This window comes from Ochotona princeps, chromosome 13 (genome assembly GCF_030435755.1).
Source record: "Ochotona princeps isolate mOchPri1 chromosome 13, mOchPri1.hap1, whole genome shotgun sequence".
Lineage (NCBI taxonomy): Eukaryota > Metazoa > Chordata > Mammalia > Lagomorpha > Ochotonidae > Ochotona > Ochotona princeps.
In genome coordinates, this window is record NC_080844.1 from 9,308,393 (window position 1) to 9,334,690 (window position 26,298).

General features: G+C 40.3%; 1 protein-coding gene across 1 annotated transcript in view; it reads left to right on the top strand.

Moving 5' to 3' along the window:
- Positions 1-26,298, top strand: part of GRID1 (glutamate ionotropic receptor delta type subunit 1) — a 651,231-nt gene that overhangs the window by 542,169 nt on the left and 82,764 nt on the right. The window contains exons 11-12 of the mRNA XM_058671771.1: positions 1,957-2,281; positions 3,448-3,586. Coding sequence (XP_058527754.1) covers positions 1,957-2,281; positions 3,448-3,586 — 464 coding nt within the window. The remainder of the gene's footprint in view (positions 1-1,956; positions 2,282-3,447; positions 3,587-26,298) is intronic.

A 26,298-nucleotide genomic window follows, 5' to 3' on the forward strand; every position in this document is an offset into this window, starting at 1 on the left:
CCAAGGCAAGCTTTTATCTACTTTCTGTCTCTGTTGAGTTGCAGTTGTGACATTTCATACAAATGGAGTCATGTAATAAATGATCATTGGAGTCTGGCTCTTTCCAGTGAGTCCATGCATTTGAATCTATCCTGCTGTAATATTTCCATACCTACCCAGTACTGCAGCCTCCTGTGCTTGACAGGTCCTCTGTGGCTAACTACACAGAACTTCTCTTATTTTTAATCTCATACATCCATGTTCCTGATTTCCTGTTGTATCCAAGCCCTGAGTTGACGGTGTTATCCCCCTTCTTAACTCTGATACCCAAGTTGGTGCATGCAGCGAGAAAAGGAAATGACAAATCTGATCCGATGAAGGATTTAACTCTGTGTGCTTTCCAGACTCCGCTGGGCCTCAGTGCAGCTCAAGTCCCCACAGTTATTCTTTGTGGAACCCCCTGACACACCCCTTGAAGATCTCTTCAAAAGTTTTCTTTCTCCTAGAGATTCCTAATGGTCCTCTATCTTGCCCAATTAAAAAGACTCTACTCTTAATGTGTGGGAAGACATTGAGACTTCTGGCCATGAAATTAACTTCTATTCCTTATGAAATGTGCATCAGCTGGCATCTGCTCTTCCCCTCAAAGATATTACCATGTGCTCTTGTCCATCCGGGGCAGAGCATGTCTGTCCTGTCTTGCGTAGGTCAACCTCTCCACCTGTGTCTTAAGTTGCTTCTTTTGTCTTAAGTTGCTTCCTGTGTACCTGTCTTCTTGATATAATTTCCCTCCACCCTCAACTGTAAACCTATCCTTAACTTATGCTTTCCCAACCTAAAAAGCAACCTCTGGATGTTGGGTTTCTAGGAAGAGAGGCAAGAAGCAGAGATGAAAATGAAGAGAAGCACTCGAACAAAGTCCCCAGCGATATTTTGTTTCCTCTGCTCTAGATGGTGGCTGTCGTTGGATGTCCATTTGTGTGTACTTCTAAGCCACACATTCAATCTTGTGAAATCATTTCATGTGTGTTTCGCCACTTTGAGCATGTGGGTCAAGTCATTCTAACACAAACCAGACCCACTGCTTGATACCTCATAGTTGGAGGTCAGAGAGCCACGATCAAGGTGACTGCCACAGCTTTTAGCACTCACCCGGTTACAGCAAGAATCCAGAGCACATTTCCTGCCTTCTACTCCTGTAGGCGATGAGGCCCCTAACCTCCCCCAAAACTGGCAGCTTCATCTTCAGCCCAGGCCCACCTTAAATTAGCACTTGTCTGCTTTTAGAATGAAGCTCATTCTTGAAAGCAACACCCTTGAGCAGTCGTTTTAAGGCCATCTTAGGACAACTGATCTTGTCCAGAGAAATCTTCCACCACGTGGCTTGAGTACAGGAAGAACTAACTTGTGTGTCCGCAGACCACAAGATAGGAATGGTGGGATAAAAATAGATGAGCCTTTATTGTTGGAAAATTACAATCATGACTCAAAATGAATGTCAGGTATAGCTCACCATACACTTTCTGAACTCTTTTAGAAAGGAGTGAGATCTATGGGATGATGGCGTTTGGGGAAACGTGGTGGGCACTTGGAGAATGTTATAGCCCTGCTCTTCAGAGAACATTAGGAATAGCCTAGAGGGAGGGAGATGAGGCTTCTTGGCAGGAGGAAGCAACAAACACAGGGCAAGAAGGCATAATCTAAAATTTAGCAGGAGCCACCACAGGAAAATGAGTAAACACTGTAACTCAAAGAAAGATGAAGGTGTTCCGCACTTCCTCGAGCCTCTGCTGTCTAGGGACTGTGTCAGGGGGCTTTTGGGGTCTGGGGAGAGAGGTCTAGAATAAGGAGGCAGCATAGTGTTGAACTTGCCCTTCAATACCCCAAGTCACAGGGTGTCAGCTCTCAAGTCTGTTTCCTCTGAATGGAACAACCGGGAGTGCACAGGGTGGATTGATAGGCTGGCTTGCCTTGCAGAGAGCAGACCTGGCCATCTCCGCCATCACCATCACCCCGGAGAGGGAGAGCGTTGTGGATTTCAGCAAGCGCTACATGGACTACTCAGTGGGGATTCTCATCAAGAAGCCCGAGGAAAAGATAAGCATCTTCTCCCTCTTCGCTCCATTTGACTTTGCTGTGTGGGCCTGCATCGCTGCGGCCATCCCCGTGGTGGGGGTGCTCATCTTCGTGCTGAACCGGATACAGGCTGTGAGAGCTCAGAGTGCAACCCAGCCCCGGCCCACGGCCTCTGCCACCCTGCACAGCGCCATCTGGATTGTGTATGGAGCCTTTGTGCAGCAAGGTACTTACTTGCTCATCTTCTCCTGGCCTTGGATTAACCCTGAGCTTACCTGTTGGCTGTGTTATATTAAATGCAGATTTTACTTCATCTCTAGAAAAGGACTGATGTCTTGCTGCCCCCAATTTCTCTGTGTGATGTCAGATAGAGACAAAATAAAATTGCAGCCAAGAACTCACCTACAGATTGTGATTCTCTCCGTTGGATAAAATTAACTTTGGAGTTCTGCCTTGTGCTGTCTTCCCCTCCCACATTTGATTGGTATGCACACGAGATTGTCAGATGAAACCCCGAGTCTTGCTTAAACTTCAAGTCTTAATGGGGAGAAAAGTCATCACAGTCACCTTAGCAGGCCTCTGGTTGTTCTTGCCACACAGTCACACAGTCTGCTATGCTGGAGCGTGCTGGAGTGGGCAAGTTGATGTGGAAAGGACAAATTGCCAAATTCCTAGTGCGAGCTTTGGTCCTGTTGGGTTCCTGGCAAATGCTTTTCGAGGTTATGTAAGGAGAATAGACAGGCAGCGTGAAGCTTTCTTCTGCTACCCCTCTAAAAGACCAAGGAGAAATAATTGGCCTGAGAGAGGCAGCTTTTCACTGCAAAGTGGTTTGTTTTTTTTGGTTTTTTTTTTTTCTGTTTTTTTTTTTTTTTTTTTTTTTCAGAAATCTGGGGAAAATTTCTCAGATCCTAGGGAAAAAATCATCTGGCTAGGGCTGAATATTAATAGAAGTGGTAGGGCACATCTCATTTCTCTGGTTTAAAGGAAAACTAGGGAACCCTCTGGGTAGGCAGTACTTCTGCCTTTACAAAATGAATCTACTCTATGGATATGGAATGAGAAAGGGATGCTGCATCAGACTGCTACCTTAGCAGCTGTTGCCCTCCAAGTTAGAACCTTCTTGCTATTAGTTTCTGGTATTCAGAACTCTGTCCCCTATGTTCTGACAAACTGCACACCACATTGTGTGGTCCTCTGCCCATTTCCAGATTGCTGGTTTTAGATTCTGTGGCTACACTCGGCTACAATTCTCTATATCCAGTGGGCAGTCATTACCCTGGTCCCCTCTGTGATCTGGCCAAAGGGTAGGACCTGTGTCTGGGGAAGGGAGTGAGCTCCCTCTGCCATCCCCAACAGTCCTGATAGTCTGTTCACATTGTTTGCCTCTTGTAGGTGGTGAATCTTCCGTGAACTCCATGGCGATGCGCATTGTAATGGGTAGTTGGTGGCTCTTCACTCTCATCGTGTGTTCCTCCTATACAGCCAATCTTGCTGCCTTCCTCACAGTGTCCAGGATGGATAATCCCATAAGGTAAGTTGATTCCTTCTTCTAATTCAGCGACCATCCACTTTGGGTGACTTTGAATGGGATATAAACCTGCCCCAAGTTGTTGGGTGTCGTGGAGACAACCTGGGGACAGAAACTAACTCAGATCCCGGATTTACAATTTGTTTATTAAAATCTTTTGTTCCTGGAGAAGATCTTCATTCCTTTTATGTTTTGTTTCTGGAACAGCTGCATGAATATATCAATTCATGTCTTGCAACTTGAAATGGTGCTTACAAAAGTCAACAAATCAAGCTTCAAAACGAACAGATGAAATTTCCTCTGACATTTAAACTTGTTCAGACAAGTAGCCAAAATTTTACCAATCTTTAGTTAAAATTCATTAAAATCTTAAGTCTGATGCTTTTTCAAATCTTCACATACATTAACATGATTTAAAACATGCCAGTTATCATAAAGAATAGAACATTTATTTCACACACATTTACAAAATTATTGAAACCACACCAGACATTTGGCAAAGAGGTTAGACTGCTCCTTGAGATGCGTACCTCCTATACTGAGGTTCCTGAGTTTGTGTACTGGCTCCAGTATGAAACCATATTTCTGCTAATGTGCACCCTGGCTGGCACCAGGTGATGGCTGAAAAACTTTGGGTCCCTTGCCACCCACATGGGAGATCTGGATTGAGTTCCAGTCTCTTGGTTTTGGCCTGTCCCAGACTCTGCTACTGTGGATCAGTAAACCAGAGCGTGGAAGATTCCTGATGTCTCACCCATCATCACTAAACTCATGTACACACACACACACACACACACACACACACACACACACACACACACAACCTGTCTGTTAAATAAACTGAAAGTAAATGAATGAAAACTTTAAAAAACATTGAAATCAAGGATTCAGATGTTGTCTTCATTTTTGCAAAACATTGAAGTGGTGGCATAAAGGAATGAGTTCAGTATGTAGAGATGACTCTCAGAATTGCCTTTACTTTATGATCAGACTCTCAAATGGGTGCTGGGGATATGTTTTCTGAAGTGGCCCAGCGTGGCTCTATCTCACACTCACTGGACTTCACACGCACTTCAATGCAACCCCTCACTTGAGTCCCAACTATGATTTTCTGGGTTGCTCTCATGGCTAACTTCTGTAATCCACCCATTCTCTATCATTATGGATTTGTAGCTCTGCTCAAACCAGCCATACTCAACCAACATTCAGCACTCCCAACCTGCAAACTGAAAGAGTTCATACTCATTGAGTAGGATTCAACATCAAGTATGATATTATTTGGTGGCTATATTAAGCTGATATTTTATTGAGATAATTGTAGATTCACATGCAGTTTTAAAAAACAATACCGAAGGTCTTCCAGGTTCCCACAGTGAGAACGTGTTGAAAAAAAGTTAGTATCATGTTGTATCCCCACCAGCATACTGACAGTGATAGAACTGACCAGTTTAGTTGAGACTTCCTTCGCCTCTTGGACTCATCTGCACACGTGCATGCATTTGGGTCTCTGTGTTCATGTTATTTGGATCTGCGTGTGCATATGTTCTTCGTGTGTGTGCTTTTGTGTGTAGTGTGTATGTATGTATGTGTTTGGTGCTCTGCGTCTCTGAGCATGTTGCCTGTGTGTCTCTGTTCATTAAGAGAGTAGCCACCTCTACAATACACTCAACAGACCTATCACAAGAGTCCCTGAGTTGTCCTCTAATAACCATGCTTGCCTCCTTCTCATTTCTTGCCCTCCATCCTTCCATCCCTAACCCCTGCAATCACTAACTGTCCTCCATGGATAAAAGTCTGTGCTTTCGCGCATGTTATGTAATGGAGTCATAATGGCTTTGACTCCTTTGGCATAATCCCTTAGACGTTTGTCCAGGTGACCATGCAGATTAATAACCCATGACCATGTGTTGACACGTGATATCCTGTGTGTGCCACAGTTTGTTTAATTAGTCACCTATTGACGGACTTAAGAGTTGTTTCCAGTTTTTGGCAACTATGAAAAAAGCTGCTATGAACATTTGGGTGCACATTTTTGCAAGAACATAAGTTTTCATTTACATGCGATAAATATGCAAGAGTGCAGTTGCTGGGTCATATGGTAATTGTGTGTTGAGTTCTGTTTTTTTTTTTTTAAAAAAAACATCAAACTGCCTTCCACAGTGGCTCTGCCATTTTATGTTTCTGCCAGGGACGTGGGAATGATCCATTTTTTCTGCATCTTTGCCAGTATTTGGTGCTTTTACTGTTTTTCATTTGACCATTCTGATGGATATGGGATGATATCTCATGGTGCTTTCATTTCGCATTTCACTCATGATTAATGATGTGGAAATCTTTTCATGTGCTTAGTTTCTATCCATACATCTTTGTCAGTAAAATAGGTGCTTTTGTCCTTTGTTCGTTTTCTAATTGGACGATTGAATTTCTTTACTGTTGGATTTTGAAAGCTCTCTATGTAGTTTAGATATTCGTTGTCAGATAAGTAGTTTGCAGATATTTCCTACCACTTTGACGCTTGCCTTTTCAATGCTTTCATAGAGTCTTACACAGAGAAGAGTTTAAATTTCAACTGAAGCTTAATGTATAAATTTATTTTTCTCATGGAGCATGGCTTTGGGGTGCAGTCTTTACTTAGCCGGAGACTCTGCAGATTGTCTTGTGTTTTCTCCTTCCACTTAACATCTTCTTAAACTTTTGTAGTATTACATTTCAGCAAATAATCAATTTTCCACGACATTTGAGGCTCAGGTTTAGGTTGAAATCTCTATCTCTTCTTCCCCCTTTCTGTGATTGTCCAGTTTTTCCAGCATCATTTATTGAAATGCAATCTCCCAATGGATACACTTTGTGTGTGTGTGTGTGTGTGTGTGTGTATACCATATATACATTATGACATGATTACCCCAATCAGGCTAAAGAACATAGTTGCCACTTCACATAGCTGTCGCTTTGTGTGTGTGGTGAGAACATTTAAGATCTTAGCTTTTTAATAAAAATGTCAAGGTCATAGTGTAGCGATGTTAATGATCATCATCAGGCTGTGCATAGGACCCTTTTTACGTACTCAAGCTATTTAACTCAAACTCTTCCCTTTTCGGACAAAAACCTCACCATTTCCCTCAATCTCTTGACAATCACTAGCCACTCTGTTTTTATGACTTCAGATTTTTTAGTTGCTTATGTGTGTGAGCTCATGTGACACTTGTATCTGTCTGTATATGTTGGGCTTATTTCACTTAGCCTACCACAGTTTAGCTTCATCTCAAATATACATGCTTTTTCAGGGTTGCTGGATTTTTAAGGGTTGAACTGATCAACTTTGCTTTAGAAACCAGATATGCTGAATCCATAGTCTTTCACAGTGTGGGACTCCAGCGCCTGCCTCTGCTTAGGAAGACTTCTAAGGAGGTCCAGAGCTCCTTGTGATTTGTCTGCAAATCCACTGAAGGGGTGGGGAAGAGTGGCCTCCCGCGTTTTGGAATAATGGTTGATTTTTACCACTCCTAATATTTCATTCAGCATTGAATTGACACTGGAAGTGCTAGAAAGGCCCGTGTGTGTGCTTCCCAGGAGAAATGTTGAGCAGTGAGGGGAGCTCAGTGAATCTGAAGGTGCACTATTTCTAACTAGCCATTCCAGTTTCCTTGACCTTGGGTCTCCGTTGAGCTCAGGGAGCATGTGGTGTTTACCTACACTTCTTGGGAGGGGCAGAGGAGACACAAGTCTCAGTGTCTTCTGCTCCTGTCCTGTACATCCTAGCATGTGGGGGACCTGTGGAGTGTGAGTGATCCTTGGGGATGGGAATGAGCAACGTGGCTGAGGTCCCTGCTCCTGGGGACCTGGCATCTCAGCACTGGGCAGCCTTTTTCTTCCTGTGAATTTTCTCTTCATGCTCTTTGACTGTATACCAGTTGAGCTTCCTGCCCATATCTGTGTGGGTTGTAAAAGTTCCTGCTATAAACCATTTCTTGATTTTTTCATGCAATTGCATATTTTTGTTTACATTTTATTAAAATAAAGAGAACAGGTTTATGTAGTTCAGAAATAAAACTCTAAGAATATACTGGTACTTCTTCCTTCTTTCCTTTCTGCTTTCCTCTTTCTTCTCCTTCCTTCCTCCTTCCCTCTTTTCTTGCTTAAAATTTTTTTTATCATATTTTTAATTTACTTAATACTCAAAGATGCATTAGATAAAGAGCTCAAAAAGTAAAAAGTAGGAAGGCTGCTTGCTGTTCAGCCAGAATATAGACAGGGCTATGAACAATAATCAAATCCAAAGATGTCAATTTCACTCATATGCATTGTTTTTATGCTCTTGTATAATAACTAAAACTAATATAAAACTCTGATTTTTTTGGCGGGGTCTGAGTTATTTCATTAAGCATGGTGATCTCCAGCTGCATCCATTTTGTTATGAAAGTCAGGATTTCATTCTTTTGAAAGGTTGAGTAGTCTACAGTGTACACGTTTTCCTCATCCAGTCACCTGTTGATGAGCATTTGTTTCCATATGTTAACTGCTGAGAATAGAGCTGCAGTAACATGAAAGTGCAGGTGAATGCTGAACATTTTCTATGTACCTGTTGGTCATTTATATGTCCTTTGACCATTTGTTAATTACTCCCTTGTTTGAGTTCCTTAGTGCATTATCAGGCATATATACTTTGTCTTCCATATTTTCTTCTGGAAATTTTACAGTTTCGAGTGTTAATTTTATATTTTAGTCCATTGTGAGTTGATTTTGTATGCGTTTTGTATTTGTTGTAACATTCTAGTTTAATTCCTCTGCAGGTGATTATTTACTTATCCCAATTCTATTTATTAAAGAGGTTTTTACACTATTGGCAACTTTGCTGTATGTGTTTTTATGCCAGTACCTTTCTATATAGTTACCCTAGCTTTGTAGTATTTATTCATTTATATTTTAAGGTCAGGTAACATGATGCTTCCAGAGTTCTTGCTCAGAAGTGGCTATTCCAGAACCTTCTATGATTCCACTGGAACTTTAGGATTTTTTTTTCTATTTCTGAGAGAACCGTGAGTGGAATTTTCATAGGTGTTTTAGCATTACAACATTCCTCTAATCAATAAATACAGGCTACCTTTTCATTTATTTGTGTCTTCATTTACTCTGAGCAACATTTTCTATTTTTCAGCATGCAGATCTTTCAATTTCTTGGTTAATTTATGCTTGCAAATTTCATTTTTATGCTATTCTAAATGGGATTGATTTTGATTTCTTTTTCAGCAGTTCATTGTTAGTGGAGAGTAACACTCCTGATTTTACATGCTAATTTTCTATTTGAAAATATACTGCATTTACTTATTTGTTGCACTACTTGGTAATTTCCTTTAGCTTTTTCTGTTTAAAAGACAGAGTCATTTGCAAACAGAGACTATTTTATTTCTTACTTTCCAGTTTGAGTGCTTAATGTTTCTTCTTGTTGATTTTAAATATCTCTGGCTAGAACTTCCAGCAGATTAGATGTGATGAGAGTGGGCATCTTTCTCTTTCAGATTCTCATCAATTAATATGATGAGAGGTGTAAGTTTGTCATATACGGTCTCTGTTATGTTAAGGCGCACGAGTCTATTGCTCTTTCAGTAAGATGCTGTTTGTCAGGAACCTTGTCAGATGATTTTTCTGTGTCTGTTGAGATGAGTATGTATTTTTAATCCTTCATTCTGTTAGTGTGATGAATCACCTTTAATGATTTGCATGTGTTAAAATACCCTTGCACCCTTAGAATAAGTTCTGCATCATCATGCTCTAGGATCCACTTCACAGGTTGCTCAGTTTACTGAGGATTTGTGCAGGTATGCTCATCAAGGATATTAGCCTGTAATTTTCTTCACTTGTCATATCTTTGAATAGTTTTCATTGACAGGGTAATGGTTACATGCTTGTTTAAAAACGATTTAATCTAGTCAATCTACATCTGTGTCCCTTTTTTGTGACAGTACCATACTGTATCGATTGCTGTAATTTAAAATAAGTAATTAATTATTTGAAAGAGAAATAGAAAGAGACATACAGAACTCTTATTTGCTAGCTCATTCCCCGAATGTCCACAACAACTATAGCTATGCCAGACCTAAACTAGGAGTCGGAACTCAATCTGGGTCTCCCATGGGAGTGGCAGATATCCAACCACTTAGCCTGTCACCTGCTGGCTGCCTCCTCAGGCTTAACGTTAGCCGGAGTCTAGAATGGAGAGTGAAGACAGGAGCCCAGGCGCTTTGGAATGTCAGTGTTTCAATCAATACCTTAGCTGTTGCCAGGAGTGGCTCAACCCATGGAACCACAATGCTCACTCCTGATATTTTCTTCATCCTGTGATTGAGCTGTGGTTCATTTATTTATTTTTAGGCATTTTTGATCAGCTAGAGTTGCTTTCTAAAAATTCCATCTTGCAAGAGTGGTCTAATTTGTGAGACAGCATTATCTGAGACTCATTTCTATTACGTTTACATGTAAATTGAGTGGAATTCTCTTGTGTTCGGACTTTCCCTCTTAATACTCTGTGGAGTTTGCTTCCTGCTGGCCTGCTGTATGTGATGCTAGAGGAAGCCTTTTCCTCTTCCTCCTTCTCTCCTCTATCCTTCCCTCTGTTTCCCTCTCAAATCGTGTATTCTCTTTCAATTCCTCTTCTCCCTTTCTTCTTTGCCCTCCTCTGTTTTATTTTTTCTCCTTTTCCTCCTCCTTGTGCCATTGCCTCATTCTTCCTTTCCTCCTCACTTCTCCCATTGTCTTTGCTCCTCCTTCTTGTGCTTAATTTTTCCCACCTTTGCTACAATTTTATTTCCTTTATCTTTCTTTCCATTATTTATTTCTTCAGTACCACATGGGCCATGTAGTAGCATCATTTTCTTCCAGAAGGCTTTTGATGTTCTTTTAATCACTTTAGCGACATATTAGTGATTATGTAGCATGTTGATTAACTTCATGTTGATGCGAATTTTCTGTTTTTCTTCGTGTTGTAGATTGTTTGTTTTCTGGAAGGATGTAGAAGAGAGACTGACATGTTCAGATGTGGAGACATAGTGTAGTGCAGTATGCGTCTTTACATCCAGATCAAAGATGGACACCTAGTGAAACTGTTGAATATGTCCTGACAGTAGGATGCTGGACTCTCTGCCTACATTTTTTTTTTAATTTCCTTGCCTTTATCCATCCTTTCTTTCTGATCTTCAGTGAAGTAATTTTGGATTTTATCAAGTGCTTTCGCTGTATCTATTGAGATGATCATATGGCTTTTATTCTTCATTTTGTTGATGCAGTGTATCATGTTTATTGATTTGCATATGTTAAACCAACCCTGCATGCCACGGATAAATCCCTCTTAGTTTGGGTAAATGATCTGTCTGATGGATTCTGTTGGCTAGTATTTTATTAAGGATTTTTGCATCTATGTTCACCAGGAATCTAAGTTTTGTATTTCTCTTCTTCTGTTGTGTCTCTATCTGGCTTTGGTACTAAGGTGATAATGCCTTCGTAGAAAGAGTTTGGAAGGAGTCTCTCCCTTCCTATTGTTTTGAATACCTGTGGAGGACTGGGGTAAGTTCTTCTTGAAACTCTTGGTAGAATTCAATAGTGAAGCCATCTGACTCTGGGCTTTTCTTTGCTGGGAGGGATTTATTTACTGATTTAATCTCCTTCATGACTATAGGCCTATTTGGATTTTTATTTACCTCATGAATCAATCATGGTAAATTGTATGTGTCCAACAATTTATTGAGTTCTTCTAGATCTTCCAATTTGCTGGTATAGAGTTGCTTGTAATAGTTCTGATATTTTCCAAGTATCTCTGAGGTATCCATTGCTATATTTCCTTTTTTGTTTCTGATTCTTGATTCATATCTTCTCTCACTTTTTTAATCAGCTGGGTTGTTGGGGAATCTAACTTGTTGATTTTCTCAAAGAGCCAGTTCTCTGATTCACTGATCTTATGCATTGTTCTTTTGGTCTCTATTTGGTGTATTTCGTCCCTTATTTTAATTATGTCTTTTTTTCTGTTAATCTTTGGATAATTTTGCTGTTATTTTATAGCTCCATCAGGCATATGGTTAGCCAATTTACTTAATGCCTTTCTAGTTTTTTTTTTTTTACACAGGCATAAATTGAAATGAACTTGCCTTTTAACATGCCTTGACTGTGTCACACAAGTTTTTATGTGTTGTGTTGATGCCTTCATTTATTTCAAGCCATTTTTTGTTCTTCTTTAATTTCTTTTCTCTGATTATTATTATTATTATTATTTTATAATACAATTCCACAGGATCTGGAATTTCCCTTATTCCCTTCGCAGCCTTCCTCCAGCACCCTGCATTGAGTTCCCCTATGTTATTGCAATAGTATAGTTCTTCATAAACAGTCCATTATTGTGGGCATGGACAATGGCAGGAGTCCAGCCTTCTATTGTCAAGATACATTCAACAGTTTCAATGGAAGTACATCTTTGATCTGGAAGTAGAGATATATGCATCTACTTACATTGTATCTTCACATCTGGATATGATAGTCTCCATTACACAGTTACTATATAATCCCTTAAATGAAAAGCCACAAGACAAAATCAACACAGGAAGAAAAATATAAATTTATAACACCATGAAGTTAAATAACATGCCAATGACTAATGTGTTGCTGAAAATGAAAAAGAAAATCAAGAACCTTGTTGAAAAAAATGATGCTGCTGTATGACCTTTGAATCAATGAAGAATTTAATGTGAGAAAAAAATGCTTTGAAGAAATAAAAGTAAAAACAAAAACATCAGAATTCATGAGATGTAGTTTTCTCTGATCTTCGTTGGTGAGATGTGTCTCCTGTAGGCGACAGAATACAGGAGAGGAACTGAATTGCCAACAAGTTTGACCAAAAACAATCTTCACCAAGACACATGGTAATCAAGCTCTCTTCAGTCAAACATAAGGAAAAGATCCTTAAATGAGCGCATGAAAATATCAATTGACATATAGAGGACAGGAAATTACAGGTCAGAAGAGAATGAGGCAACAAATTCCAAACTCTAAAAAGAAAAATTTGTTGGCCCAGAATAACGTACCCAACAAAACTCTCCTTTGTCTCTGAAAATTGAAATAAAATTCTTCCACAGTAAAGAAAAGCTAAAATGATATACCTTTTCCAGACCTTCCCTACAAGTGATACATTAAGGATTTCTCTTGACAGAAAAATTAAAAGCACCCATCAAAACCAAAGGCAAATGTGAGGAACATTCCAGTAAAATAGCAACAGAAGACTAAATCAAGCAATGATTGCTAAAATGCCAGGACAAAATTACAATCTATTCATATTAGCCTTGAATGTAAATGGCTTAACCTCATCAATCAAATGTCACAGATTAGTAGACTGGATCAAAAAAAAAAAACCCTATAAAATCCTCTTCAATTTCTTCTAAAAACCATTGTTCCTTTGGCAGCATGTTCAGTTTCCAAAGGTTTTGAATATTTTCTGGGGTATCTTGACTTGTTGATTCCCAGTTTCACCCCATGATAGTCCAAGAAGATTCATAGTATGATTTCATTTTTTAAACTGTGATGAGCCTTGTTTTATGGATTGTAATGTGATTAATCCAGGAGAAGTTTCCATGTACCAAAGGAAAAATTGCTGTATGTTGAAAGATTCTGTAGATATCAATGAAATTTCTTTTGTTCTATTGTCTGGGTGAACTCTTGTTTCCTTGCTGAATTTCTGTCTCTGTGCAATGAGGTTAGTGGGGTATTAAAGTCCCCACTATTATTGTATTGGAGTCTATTTCTTCCTAAAAATCCACTAATATTTGTTTCATGTAGTCAGATGACCTGGCTTTTGGTATGTAAACATTTATTATTATCATGATTTCTTCTTGCTGAGTGGATCCCTTGTATCAATTATGTACTGTCCTTCTTCTCTTTTAATGTGTTTCCTGTGGAATCCTGTATTATCTGATACTAGAGTGGTTACACTAACTCATTTTTCTTTTCCATTAGAATGGAATATGCTTTTCCATCCTTTGAGGTTCAGCCTCACATATTTTTGTTGGTGAGATGTGTCCCTCCTGTGGGTAAACAGGAGAAACTGGGGTTCTCCTACAGGGCGAAACCTGCACCTATTTTGGATGGAACCCACGGACAACAAGCTGGTGTTATTTTCTCATTGGGGCATGTGCAGTGTGTTGAACCAGAAGTGAGTTCTACCTTGGCTTAGCTCACATGCAGTTTGCCATTGTCTTCCCCCAGAGCCTTTGGCACAGAACTTAAAATGGTGTCTGTTGTGGCATTGGTGGGCATCTGGGCTGTGAAATCCACCCTGTACCCACACCTCCACTAAGGCTCTACCACTGCTGCATGAGATTGGATTAAAAGGTCAGTGGGATCCCTGATTCTAAGGCTGAGTTCACCTGCTGAGTTCCTGATGAATTCCTCGTCCCCTGACAACCAGGGAAGCTCTGATCGTTGCAGGGCTATCTGTTTGCAACAGTACTGTTCCACTGTCTCTGTTGCTTCCATGTGTCCATGGGTCTCCAGGGGTCCCTCTGCCATTGGCTTGTCCTCTCCTGTGTCTCAGGTGCATGATCTCTCTGCTTCTCCTTGGCTGTCCTTCTCCATTCATTTTAGCGTGTTCTTCTCCCAATGCCACCAACGTGCTCTATCTTCAAATTTCTTGAAAATACAGTTTCCAACAACATGCTCTTTAGTATATTTATTCTTATTTTTAAGAATTAATATAAAGATAAAATTTTATGAATTTAAAATACACAATCCTAAGAATACAACCATACTTCTTCCTCATTCTGTCTTTCTCTTATTTCTCTAGTGCCTTATCACACAGATATATTTCTGTGTAACTTCCTTTAAGCTGCAACCATTCTTTGTACCTCCATGTTGTCTTTCTTATTTCATTTACTTGGCCTTGAATGTGGAACATTATTTCCATAAACAGATACATATGTTCTCCTTGGAGCTCCTAACAGTCTACCAGGCTAGAATCAACACCTTGAATCTTATTCGGTTTTGTGTGGCTAGAGTCTGTGATGTAAATTCCATTGGTAACACTGGCAGTGGGAAATTTTCCTTTCTGAGGAAAACATCCTCAGAATTCCTCTCTGATAGAAAAAAATTACCATTACTTCGCCCAAGTGATGAAGTTTCTAACATTTTGATCTGCCCTCCTGTGAGAAAGAAGACTGTAAAGCAGCTTTTGCTCGTCTCTGGTCTGATATTACGGTGGTTCTGCTATTTACTGGTAAATTACTCTTTGGCAGAAACAAATGCCAAAATACTGGGATTTATGTGTGCTGGTGCCCTGCAGAGCTGGGGCCTCGGGAGGATTCTATTGTTGCTCCTGTGAACCTCACTATCTTTTGATAGAAAGGCAAATCCACAGAGATTCTCACATGTTTCAAGCAAGATAGATTTGAGTCTCCTGTGGTTCCCTCCTATTAATTTTCTTCCTTCCCTCCCTAGAAGTTTTTCAAAGAGTTTTTTTTTTTTAGTGATTTATTCACTTGTGTTTATTTGAGACACACAAATTGAGGGAGGGAGGAGAGAAAGACAGAAAGGCAAACAAGCCATCTTAGTTCATTCCCAGATGCCATTCTGGCCAGGGCTGAGCCAGACCATAGCGGGGAGCCTAAAATCCACCTCCGCTCTTCACATGGGTGGAACAGGTTCAATCGCCTGAGCCATCACCTTTGTGTCCCACATTAGCAGGAAAGTAGAATCAAAGAGGAAATGGTTCCCGAACTCAGGCACTCCAATATGGCATGTGGGTGTCCCTATCAGAGTCTTAACTGTTAGGCCAAATGCCTTGCCTCTCTCAAAGTGATAAGTGGATAGCATCCTTCCCCTTGTTCATTTCACATGAGCCTGCTGGTTTAGAATAATTGCCAGTTAGTTTGAGTAGGTATCTAGAAAGATAGATTATCCGTATCTGTCTTCTCTTTTTATTAATATATATATCCTACAAGCGAAGAAATTTTTTAAAGATTTATTTATTTTTACTGCAAAGTCAGATATACAGAGAGGAGGAGAGACAGAGAGGAAGATCTTCCATCCAGTGATTCACTCCCCAAGTGGCCACAATGCTGGTTCTGCACTGATCCAAAGCCAGGAGCCTGGAGCTTCATCCCGGTCTCCCACATGGGTTCAGGGTTTCATGGATTTCCCAGGCCATAAGCAAGGAGCTGGAAGTGAAGTAGGGCCACCAGGATTGGAACCAGCTCCCATATGGGATCCCAGCCACTGCAAGGCGAGGACTTTAGCCGCTTGACTATCGCGCTAGGCTCAAACCAAGTATTTTTAAATCTATAAAGTTTCAAACCAATATAAAACTATGCCATTTTTATTTTAATCTATCCTTTCTGAGACTTGGAATGTTGGTCTGGGGAAAGGCAGTAGGCAGGTAAAATGTGGGAGGGATGGCAGACGAGGAAGTGGTCAACTCTGTTGGAACTGTCACAAGCTCTCAGATGATCTCTGTATTGTACAGTTGGGACGTTGGAGAAAATGGCAGCTTCAGGTGTTTGCTTATCTGTTCACTGAATTTGTAGATAGCGAATGTGCAAATTGAAAGAAGCAAATGTTTCCTACAGATAAATCTTTGTACTCCGCTAAGGGGAAATGGACAGTCTATAAGAAGAGTTTTGCCTTTACACACAAATCCATATGATTTCAGAGGGAAAATTCATCAGAAACCTAATTTTACACAAGATGGTTTTCCATCCAATCATCTTGAAGGGAAGAAATAAACCTTTACTCACACAAAATTTGCTGCAACTTCTTAAAAATTTAAATGTAACATTTGCAAGCATATTATGATAAATTGAAAATCCAGATGACCTTGGACTCATCAATGACTTCTTTACAAAAAAAGATTTATTCATTTTTATTGGAAAAGCAGATTTACAGAGAGGAGAAACTGGGAGAAAGACCTTCTATCCTCTGGTTCACTTTTCAAATGGCTGCAATGGCCAAAGTTGAGCCAATCTGAAGTCACAAGCCAGGAAATTCTTCCAGGTCTCCCTTGCAGGTAAAGGGTCCCAAAGCTTTGGGACATCTTCTGCTGCTTTCCCAGGCCACAAGCAGGTAGTTAGATTGGAAGTGGAGTAGCCGGGACAGAAAGTGACACCCATATGGAATCCTTATGCTTACAGATGGAGGATGAGCCAATGAGCCATCGTGCCAGCACCCTGGTATGACTTCATTGATGTTTGGTTCATTAACTGGGGAAAAAATGTTAGAATTGATTACATTTTAACTGTTCTATGAAAGATATTGTTAGAGGAATAAGAAAATAAGCCACTCACTGGGAGAAAATCTTAGCAAAACACGTATAAGAGAAATGGCAAGTGTCCAAAATATACACCAAAAACTCTGAAAACTCAACAACAATAAGAAGACAAACCATTTGAAAATGGCAAATGTCCAGATAGAAAGCTCAACAAAAAAGATTTTCAGATGGCAAGCAAGCAGAAATAAAAGATGGTCTACCTCTTAAGTCGTTAGGGAATTGCAGATTAAAACGACAATAGAATCTTACTCCACTCCTTTGCAAATGGTCACAGTCCAGGATCCAGACTGCCCTGAAGGCTGGTGAGCAATAGGAACTCTCATTCACAGCTGGCAATACAGCCCTTTGGAAAGCAGTTAGGAAGTTTCTCTTGAAGCTAAGCTTGCTCTAACCATATGACCCAGCAGTATCTGGTATTTACCCAAATAACTTAATAAATCATATTTACATACACATCTGCACCTGGATGTTTATAACAGCTTTATTAGTCACATTTGAAGACATGGAAGCAATCAAGAAGTCTTTTACTAGGCAAATGGGTAAATTGGGGTACATCCAAAAAATGGGATACTGTTTGATACTGTAAGAAATGATCACTCAAGACATGAGGGAAATATAGGTATATATTGATTCATGAAAGTTTTATGACACATAGAAACATATTTACATTTGGGGCAGGCATGGTGATACAGTGAGGTTTGCTGTCATTTGGAACACTTACACCCTACTTCTGCCTATCTGGGTTCAAGTCCCATCTCTGTTTCTGACCTGCTTCCTGCTAATGAACCTGGGAAACAGCAAATGATGGCCCAAGTATCTGGATTCCTACCACCCATGAGGGAGATCTGGATAGAGTTTCTGGCTCTTGGCTTAAACTTGGCTCAATTCTGACTACTGGAGGCTTTGGGGAGGTAAATCAGTGGATGGAGAATCGCCCTATCTCCCTCTTCCTCCCTTGCTCTCTTTCACAGACAGTCTAACTTTTAAGAAGTACATATTTTACTTTTTAAAATTTATTTACTTTTGAAAGCGAGGATTCCAGAGATAGATAGGGAGACACATACACACACACAAGCACACACATGAGGGAAGGACAGAAAGAGAGAGACATCTTCCGCACATTGGCTCACGCCAGATGGTCTCAGCAGTTACCACCGGACCAGGCTGAAGCCAGGAACCTCACTTGGATCGTAAACAGGCTGTCAGTCGCATAACCACTAAGGTCAATCTCCACTGCTTTTCCCAGGGAAGATGGAGCAGGATTAGAAGCAGAGCTCCTGGGACATGAACCATCACCCATATGGAATGCCATTATTGCAGGTGGCAACTTTACTACACAACACCAGCACCTAAATATATCTTTTAAAAAGAGAAATATATATAGTTTTGGTAACACTGATGTCAACGTCTTAAAAGATATTTGTGAATAAGCTGAGAAACATGAACTGAGCAGGGATACTTCAGAGACTCAACTTCAGGGCTATTTATAACATGGTTTTTGTCACTTTGAAAGTGAGAGTTCCATTTTACAAATTAACATATGAATAAAGATACTGAGCAGTAATCACATAGTTAACCTTTATAGAAAACCTCACCCCAAAATTGAAGAATACAAGTTTTATTCTGGTATGCACAAAACATTGCTCCAAGAAAGAACCACTTGTTGAGCAATGGGTTTGAATTTCAGTAGACTTCATCAGTACAATCAAATTAACTCAGAGATCAATACACAATAATCTAGGAAACTCACAGCGAAATTAAATAACATAATTCAAAATAACTCATACACCAATAATAAAATGCACAAAAGAAATTATAAAATCATTCCTCATTAAATAATAATGGAGTACAACATATCAAAATGTGTGGGTGGAGCACAAATAGCAAAGTTCATAGCTTTAAAAGTCTATATTAGAAACAAAACCTTTTTTTTTTGTAGAAATTAAAGGTTCCTAGTTTTGCCATTAAAAGGAGATAAAAACAAGAATAAGCTTAAATCAGCAAAAATTTTCAGAAAAATTGGGATATGTGTTATTACAATATGGAAATTTTAAATAAAACTGAAAGTTGGTTGTCTGACAAGTTTAGCAATTTAAATTAAGATAAATTCCAAGCAAGAATAAGCAAGATGAGTCCATGAGGGAAATTGAAATTCCAGGTATCAGAAATGAATACAGGCACTTCCTAGTGGACTCTTTAGTCACTGAAATGATAGTAGGACAATATTATTGTGATGGTTTATCTGAAGGTGTCAACTTGGTTGGACTAAGGGAACACCAGAAACCTGGGAAAGTTGTCATTTTTGCATGTTGTTTTAGGTGTGTACTTGGTGGGGAGGGAGTGCTTTCACATGGGATTAGCATGTGAGTCCTGTGGAGGCTGTGGGAGACCTGACCTCCTGGTGTGTGTTTTGGGGTGGGAACAGCATCAGGTGCTCTGGGTCTAAAGAGATTAACTGCAGTGGGTGGGTTTACCTGTCTTGGAGTGCTGGGTTGTGCTCCGCAGATCTCAGCTGCTGGCTGTGGATTTCAGAATTGACTCAGCAGCCCCACCCCACCCCTTCACGCTTGCTACATCAAATTGGAACACATCCTCAGCTTCCCCGAGTGGGAGGCTTCCAGGCTCAACTGGGCCACACTGTGGGCATGTGGTGACCTGTTGCAGGAATGAACAGCTGAGATCATCATGTGAGCCATGTACCCTCTTTGAAGCCTCTGAACAGACCTGCACGCATAGCCCATCGTGTCTGTGTCTCTCAGAAGCCCTGAGTGAATCACTTGGGAGCAGCTTCATGACAATGAATTCAACAACTTAGATGCCATGGAGAGATTTCTTTAAAGACAAGACACTTGTGAGCTAGCACATTACCACCTTTAAAATGCTAGTCCCAGCTGGGCCTCACCGACGGGGCTGTCCAACATTCAAAGAAATAATGCAAATCAAAACTCTGTCAGAAAGTAGAGGGGGGAAATGAGTTTTTAAATGCATTTCAAAAAAAGCAGCATAAGCCTGACAGCAAAGGTAGGAAGAGATCATAGAGGAAAATTAGAGACCATTATCTGCTTTGAACGTGGATGCAAAAGTCCCCATCCCAGTATTAGTAGATTTAGTACAGTGATACATAAAAGGGACAATATGTCGTATTCAAATGCAGTTTTATCTCCAAGACACAAGCTTATTTCAACTGAGATTTTGATGTAGATTGCATTGAATATCTCAACCGGGAAGATCTGTCCTCTTAACGGTATTGTGTCTTCCAGTCATGAATTTTGAATATCTCTCCTTTGATTTAGAACTTTACTTTCTCTCAGCAACATTTTGTAGTTTTTAAGCCATAATTCTTCCAGACCTTTAAAAATGTATCCACGACATTTTTTAAAGCTTGATTTATTTTAGTTGGAAGTCAGAATTGCTCAGAGTAAGAATTCATGACAGGAGGAAAGATAGAGAAGGAGAGAGACCTTCTGTCCACTGGTTCACTCTGCAAATGGCTGCAATGGCCAGAGCTGGGCCAGTATGAAGCTGGGGGTCTTGTGTTTCTTCTGTGTCTCGCATGCAGTTGCAGGGACCTAAGGACTTAAACCATCCTCCTATGATTTCCCAGGCTCACTAGTGGGAAGCTGGGTTAGAAGCATAGCGGTCCATATATGATCCTAGCGGCACAGGCTTAGGACTAGGCTGCTCTGCTACCATACCTCATATTTATAACAATTTTGTATTAGTAAGAAATTGCACTGTAACTTACCACATTAACCAAGCAGGCAGTCACATGATTCATAATTAATGCAGAAAAACATCTGGCAAAATTCAGGACCCATTCACGACTAAAAAACAAATCAGTATGAAATTAAAGGAAGCCTCTATAACATATGAAGAAAAAAAGATCTGACTTTGATAATATATCTCATGGAATTTCTATTGTGTTTCCCTGAAGATTGGGCACTGCAATGTGCCAGAACTTCTTGAGTGAGCAACAAACAATGAAAGAATTAAGTATCCCATCTTGAACAAGTGGGGAATCCCGTAATTTGTAGTGGCAAGATGGTCTTTGTAGAAAATACTGACAGCTTTCTACAAAAGTGAAACCTCATGAATGGTTTTTTATGTTGCAAGAAAAAGATTACTATACAATTACATTTTTAAGCCCTTACATCTGTTTACTTGAAAGTCATCGCAATAGAAAGAGACAGAAGAAAACACTGAGATACATGTACAGAGAAGCAGAGAGAGAGAATCATTCATTTGCTGATTCATTGCCCAGATGGCCATAAACAGTCAGGGGTGGGTCAGGTTGAAACCAGGAGCCAGGAGCTACTATCAGGTCTCCCATGCAGGAACAGGGTGCCAAATCCTTGGGCCATCCTTTGTTCCTTTTCCAAGTGCTTTAGCAAAGTGTTGGACCCTGAGTGGAGTAGCCTGGGCTTTAATGGGCAACAACATGGGATGCTGACATAGCAGACCCTGGCTCAACTCACTTCACCACAACACTGGCCCTGGCATAAATGTTTTTGAGGTGACCAATATTTCTAAATGAAACAACAGCGTCACTGTAATCCTTGTCAAGACACCAGATAGATTTTTCTAAAGATTTATTTTATTTTCATTGATAAGTCAGATATATAGAGAGGAGGAAAGACAGAGAGGAAGATTTTCCATCCATCGATTCACTCCCCAAGCTGCCGCAATGGCTGGAGCTGAACTGATCCGAAGCCAGGAGCCCAGAACCTCCTCCAGGTCTCCCACATGGTTGAGGGTCCTAAGGCCTTTGGCCAACCTCACCTGCTTTACCAGGTCACAGACAAGGAGCTAGATGGGAAGCAGGGCCCCTGGGATAAGAACTGGCACCTACTTGGGATCCTCGTGTGTGCAGGGCGAAGATCTTAGTGCGCCTTTCTGTATGAATCTTCTTAAATTGAATTTTAGCCATTTATTTAATTGTTCTATTTGTGTTCCTATTACTGAACTTAGGAAACTGTATGAGGACTGTTTTTTTTCTAAGTTCTCTCCTTCATAGACCAGGACTTCCTTGAGAGTGGAAACTGCCGCCTCCATATTAGAGTTTCCCATGCTACGCACAACTTTGGCACTTAGCTAGGACCTACTGAGGCCAGATAAACGCATGGATAATGAACAAGGGCTTCTGAGGGACATAGGTCACCTAGAATCAACAAACAGAAATACAACAGGAAACAAATCTAATTCTGAAAACTGGGAGAAGCGATGTAGGAAGAAAGTCATCTAAATATGGCTACTGATTGCATTGGGGGAAGAGCTGTTGTGGAGAATGAGCTACCACATTCTGCTTCTCCAGTGGGGTGTTAAGATACTTGGGGGGGGCACTGTGGCCACTTGGAGAAAGACCAGCCATTGTCCAGTGGGATCCCTATTCTAGAGTGCTCCAAAGTAGAAACAAGGCAGTTTGAGTGAGTTGAGAGATTGATGCTTTTGCCGCTCCATAATTGTGAAGCCTCTTACCTTTTAGGAAGGTTGGATATTCTTGGTATTCAGTGACTATTTTCCAGAAAGACTGAGTCAAGTGTCTGGCAAACACCCAGAATATTAATGGAGAGTTTGGAGCTCATGGAGCTGTTCATATTTTTTTAAAACAAGGAAAAGAAAATAATTTGTTGATAATGCTGGTAATGGGAGGCTTGGGAGAAGATGCAGCTGTCTCATTGATATTGATATGCTAGACACAGACTGGAAGGTGAAGTGGACACAGTTGACAGTTAGCTTAGTCCACAGGAAAGGGAATGTTCTGAGGGCCAAGACTATGATTCCAGAGGGAAGAAGGTTTAAATAACATAGTGGAGAAGGTCAAATCACAAATGATCTGCATGAGAAAGGGCATCACAAGGTCATATATCCAGAGCTAGTGCACAGGGTCACAAAGCAGAACAAGAAGATTTACAGGAAAGCCCACACAAAGAGAGGCAAGTTGCAGGATGAACTTCCATCAGGGAAATATGGAGGAAGGTAGTATTAGGCAGAACTGATTTCAGACTCTGCTCTTGATTTTAAAAAATACAAAAGAAAGAGGTGACTGCTAAAGGAATAGTAGGTAAGGTTAATGTATAATGGAGTAAAGTACAATCAGTGAGGCCATAGAAAAATCACTAGATTTCGGGCCTGATGGTGGCCTAATGGCTAAAGTCCTTGTCTTATACATACTGAGATCCCATATGGGTACCAGTTTGTGTATTGGCTACTCTACCTCCCATCCAGCTCCCTGCTTTTGGCTTGGGAAAGCAGTGGAGGACAGTCCAAAGCCTTGGGACCCTGCACCCACGTGGGAGACCCTGAAGAAGCACCAGCCATTGCAGCCACTTGGGGGAGTAAGCCAACAGATATAGAATCTTTCTCTCTGGCTCTTCTTCTTTCTGTAAATCTCCCTTTCCAATAAAAATTTTTGAAAATTGTTTTAAATAATCACTAGACTTTATATTTGTGCCAGCAAAAGGGCTTGCCAGGTATGTGTAATCTTGGATGATCATTCATGAGAATCTGAGCTGTAACTCTTACCTCCCAAGTAGTCACAGTCCTACCAGTACAACATCCTTCAATCCACAACAAATAAAATCTAACAATAAGCAAATCTAAATAATAATAAATAAAATCGAATAATTCTTTCAGAAACATTTTCCTGTAGGGTGTTTTTTTTTTTATTTGGGAGAGCAAGAAAGACATACAGACAGCTTCCATCTAGTGGTTCCTTCTCCAATGCCCAAAGTTGGTCAGGAGTTGAAGCTAGGAGTTGGAAAGTAATGCAAGTCTCATATGCAGGTGGTAGGATCCCAATAACTTGAACCACCCATGCTGCCTCCCAGCATGGATGCTGGAATCAGAAGCCAGTGCCGGGACTGAAACCCAAGTTCTCCAATGTATGATATGGGTGTCCCAACACTGGCTCAATTCCTTAGAGGATATTTTCAACAGATTTTTTGTTAGCACATACACAAAAGTTATTTGTTCTTCCTTATTTGATTTCTTTGGAATGTGGACCTTCTTTAGAGATTCTTCTTTTTTTTCTGTTGTCTGGATTTCATTTTAGCACTTTCAGCCCTGTTCCCATAAAATTTTTAAATTTCATATGCTATTTGCCCTTCTTGTTAACTTTTCACATATGGATATTTTCTTCCTAGGATTTCTGTACTAGATACAAAAATGCTTGCAAAATATCTCACATTTCCCATTTTACAAACTTATAATTGCGAGTGATGGTGTGACTTTTTATCTTCTTTGTTGAACAATTGAGAGAGTTGTGGGTATTTGACAAAAAAAAAACCTGTTTAAACTGGGTAGCCAGAAATGATTATGCCTAATAACTCCTTTGTTGACTGATTGGCTCACGATTTTAAATGATATTGGAAGGATGGAACAAGACGGATAAATGAAGTCTGACAGGTGCCTAAACAGAATGTCAGTTAAGCACAGGAGAGGGTGTACTTCCAGGGTTACACATCCAGCCTACTGCTCTGTTCACTCCTTGGCATTTCCTGAGTTAAGTCACCCACTCTGAAAACTTCAATTACCACCAGATGCTGAAGATGTAACCCCTGGGCCCTGGGCCAGGCCAGGCCGCTAAACTCACCTCATTCTGCCCTGAGCTCATTAGCTTGACTCTGAGCCACTCTATAAGCATTGCCCATTAGCTGCAGAGCATCCACCTGGTCATTCAGTCTCTCTTAACCCCAGGCTGTCCTCATTTCCCAGGGGAAATCAGGTGCCACCCTGAGATTCAGTCAGCATCATGAATATTTCTCCAAAGCTTCATCTTCTCATTGTGGGATTGGAGCAGGTGCTCAGGGCTGGACAGTTTCTTCTCTTTGTGTCTGTTGAAATCCATTTTTTTACGTTTTTGTTGTTAGTGCAATATCATCTCAGTAGTGTGTTTGTTTTAAAGCAAAAGAACATAATCACCACATCATTTCCCAAAGCTTTCTTAGCTGCTCCGCTTCTACACTCCCAAGAAAAAGTCAGTTTGTGATTTCTGGCCCTTGCATTTTTGTGGCATTTCAGTCACAACAAATTACATACTTTCTGTGCTTTTACAACCTTCATTTTCCCCTCTTTCCTGGAATGCTTTGCCTGTCTCATCTTCCTGGAAAGCTAATTTTCCTTTGGAGAATCTATTCAGGTTGCATCCCAGGCACATCTGCGTGACCTCCAAGCAATCACCAATCCTTTTTCCCAGTACTTTCCCTGAACTCTTCATGTACTTGTGTTAATTCCCTCTATTGAAATTGCATTGTGGGGCCTGGCAGCGTGGCCTAGTGGCTAAGGTCCTCGCCTTGGAAGCCCCAGGATCCCATATGGGCGCTGGTTCTAGTCCCGGCAGCTCCACTTCCCATCCAGCTCCCTGCTTGTGGCCTGGGAAGGCAGTTGAGGACGGCCCAAGGATTTGGGACACTGCACTTGCGTGGGAGACCTGGAAGAGGTCCCAGGTTCCCAGCTTCGGATCGGCGCACACTGGCCCGTTGCGGCTTACTTGGGGAGTGAATCATCGGACGGAGGATCTTCCTCTCTGTCTCTCCTCCTCTGTGTATATCTGGCTGTAATAAAAATGAATAAATCTTTAAAAAAAAAAAAAGAAATTGCATTGTGAATATACAGTACCCCTACATATTTAAGTGAGGCCATTTCACTCTCAGTAAATCAATGATTTCCAGGTTGGTTTACCTCCCTCAATATCCTTTCCCAAGCAATCCGTCCATTTCCTTTTGGAATTTCATATTCCCACCCAGTCCAGGAGGCACCTGGTCTTCCAAGAATTCTGCTTATACTTCTCCAATTTAGTTGATGCTTTCTTCCTTCAAATTCCTTGTGAAACACTGCTTCTAGAATGTTATACTTCCTTCTCATGGCCTTACATGTTTTGAAAAAATAGTGATCATGTTGCATGTTTTAACAAAGTTGCTAATGTAAAAAAAGAGTAAAAATCAATTACCAAAGAAAACTTTTTCCCTTTCTCCAAATCATCACTATTTCCATTTGGAGAAAATCCATTTGGATGTATGTATCTGCATATTTATGAATACATACAGGCAGAGGGATATATAGAGATTTTTGGATCATACTCATAACATCCCTTTCACAAAATTAGTATATACATTTTGACTTTAAGGAGAAACTACTTTAAGCAAAAGTAAAGACGTTGAACTTTACTAGATGTTTTTAGTCACAAACTTACCTATTCCTGAGTTATCTTTCTTTAGTGAGAAAATCAAATAAGAAAAATTAAAGTGTCAGCGGACTTTGAGTCAGCTGATTGAATCATTTGAATCTCTACACTAGAAAATAAGAAACTTTGCATAAACACAAATATTCTCCATCTCCCTAAGTGGTTTTTCCTACTGCTACCAAAATATGAAGTTATCTTATTTTTGTACAAAATAATTAAACATGGGAAACATAATATATGTAT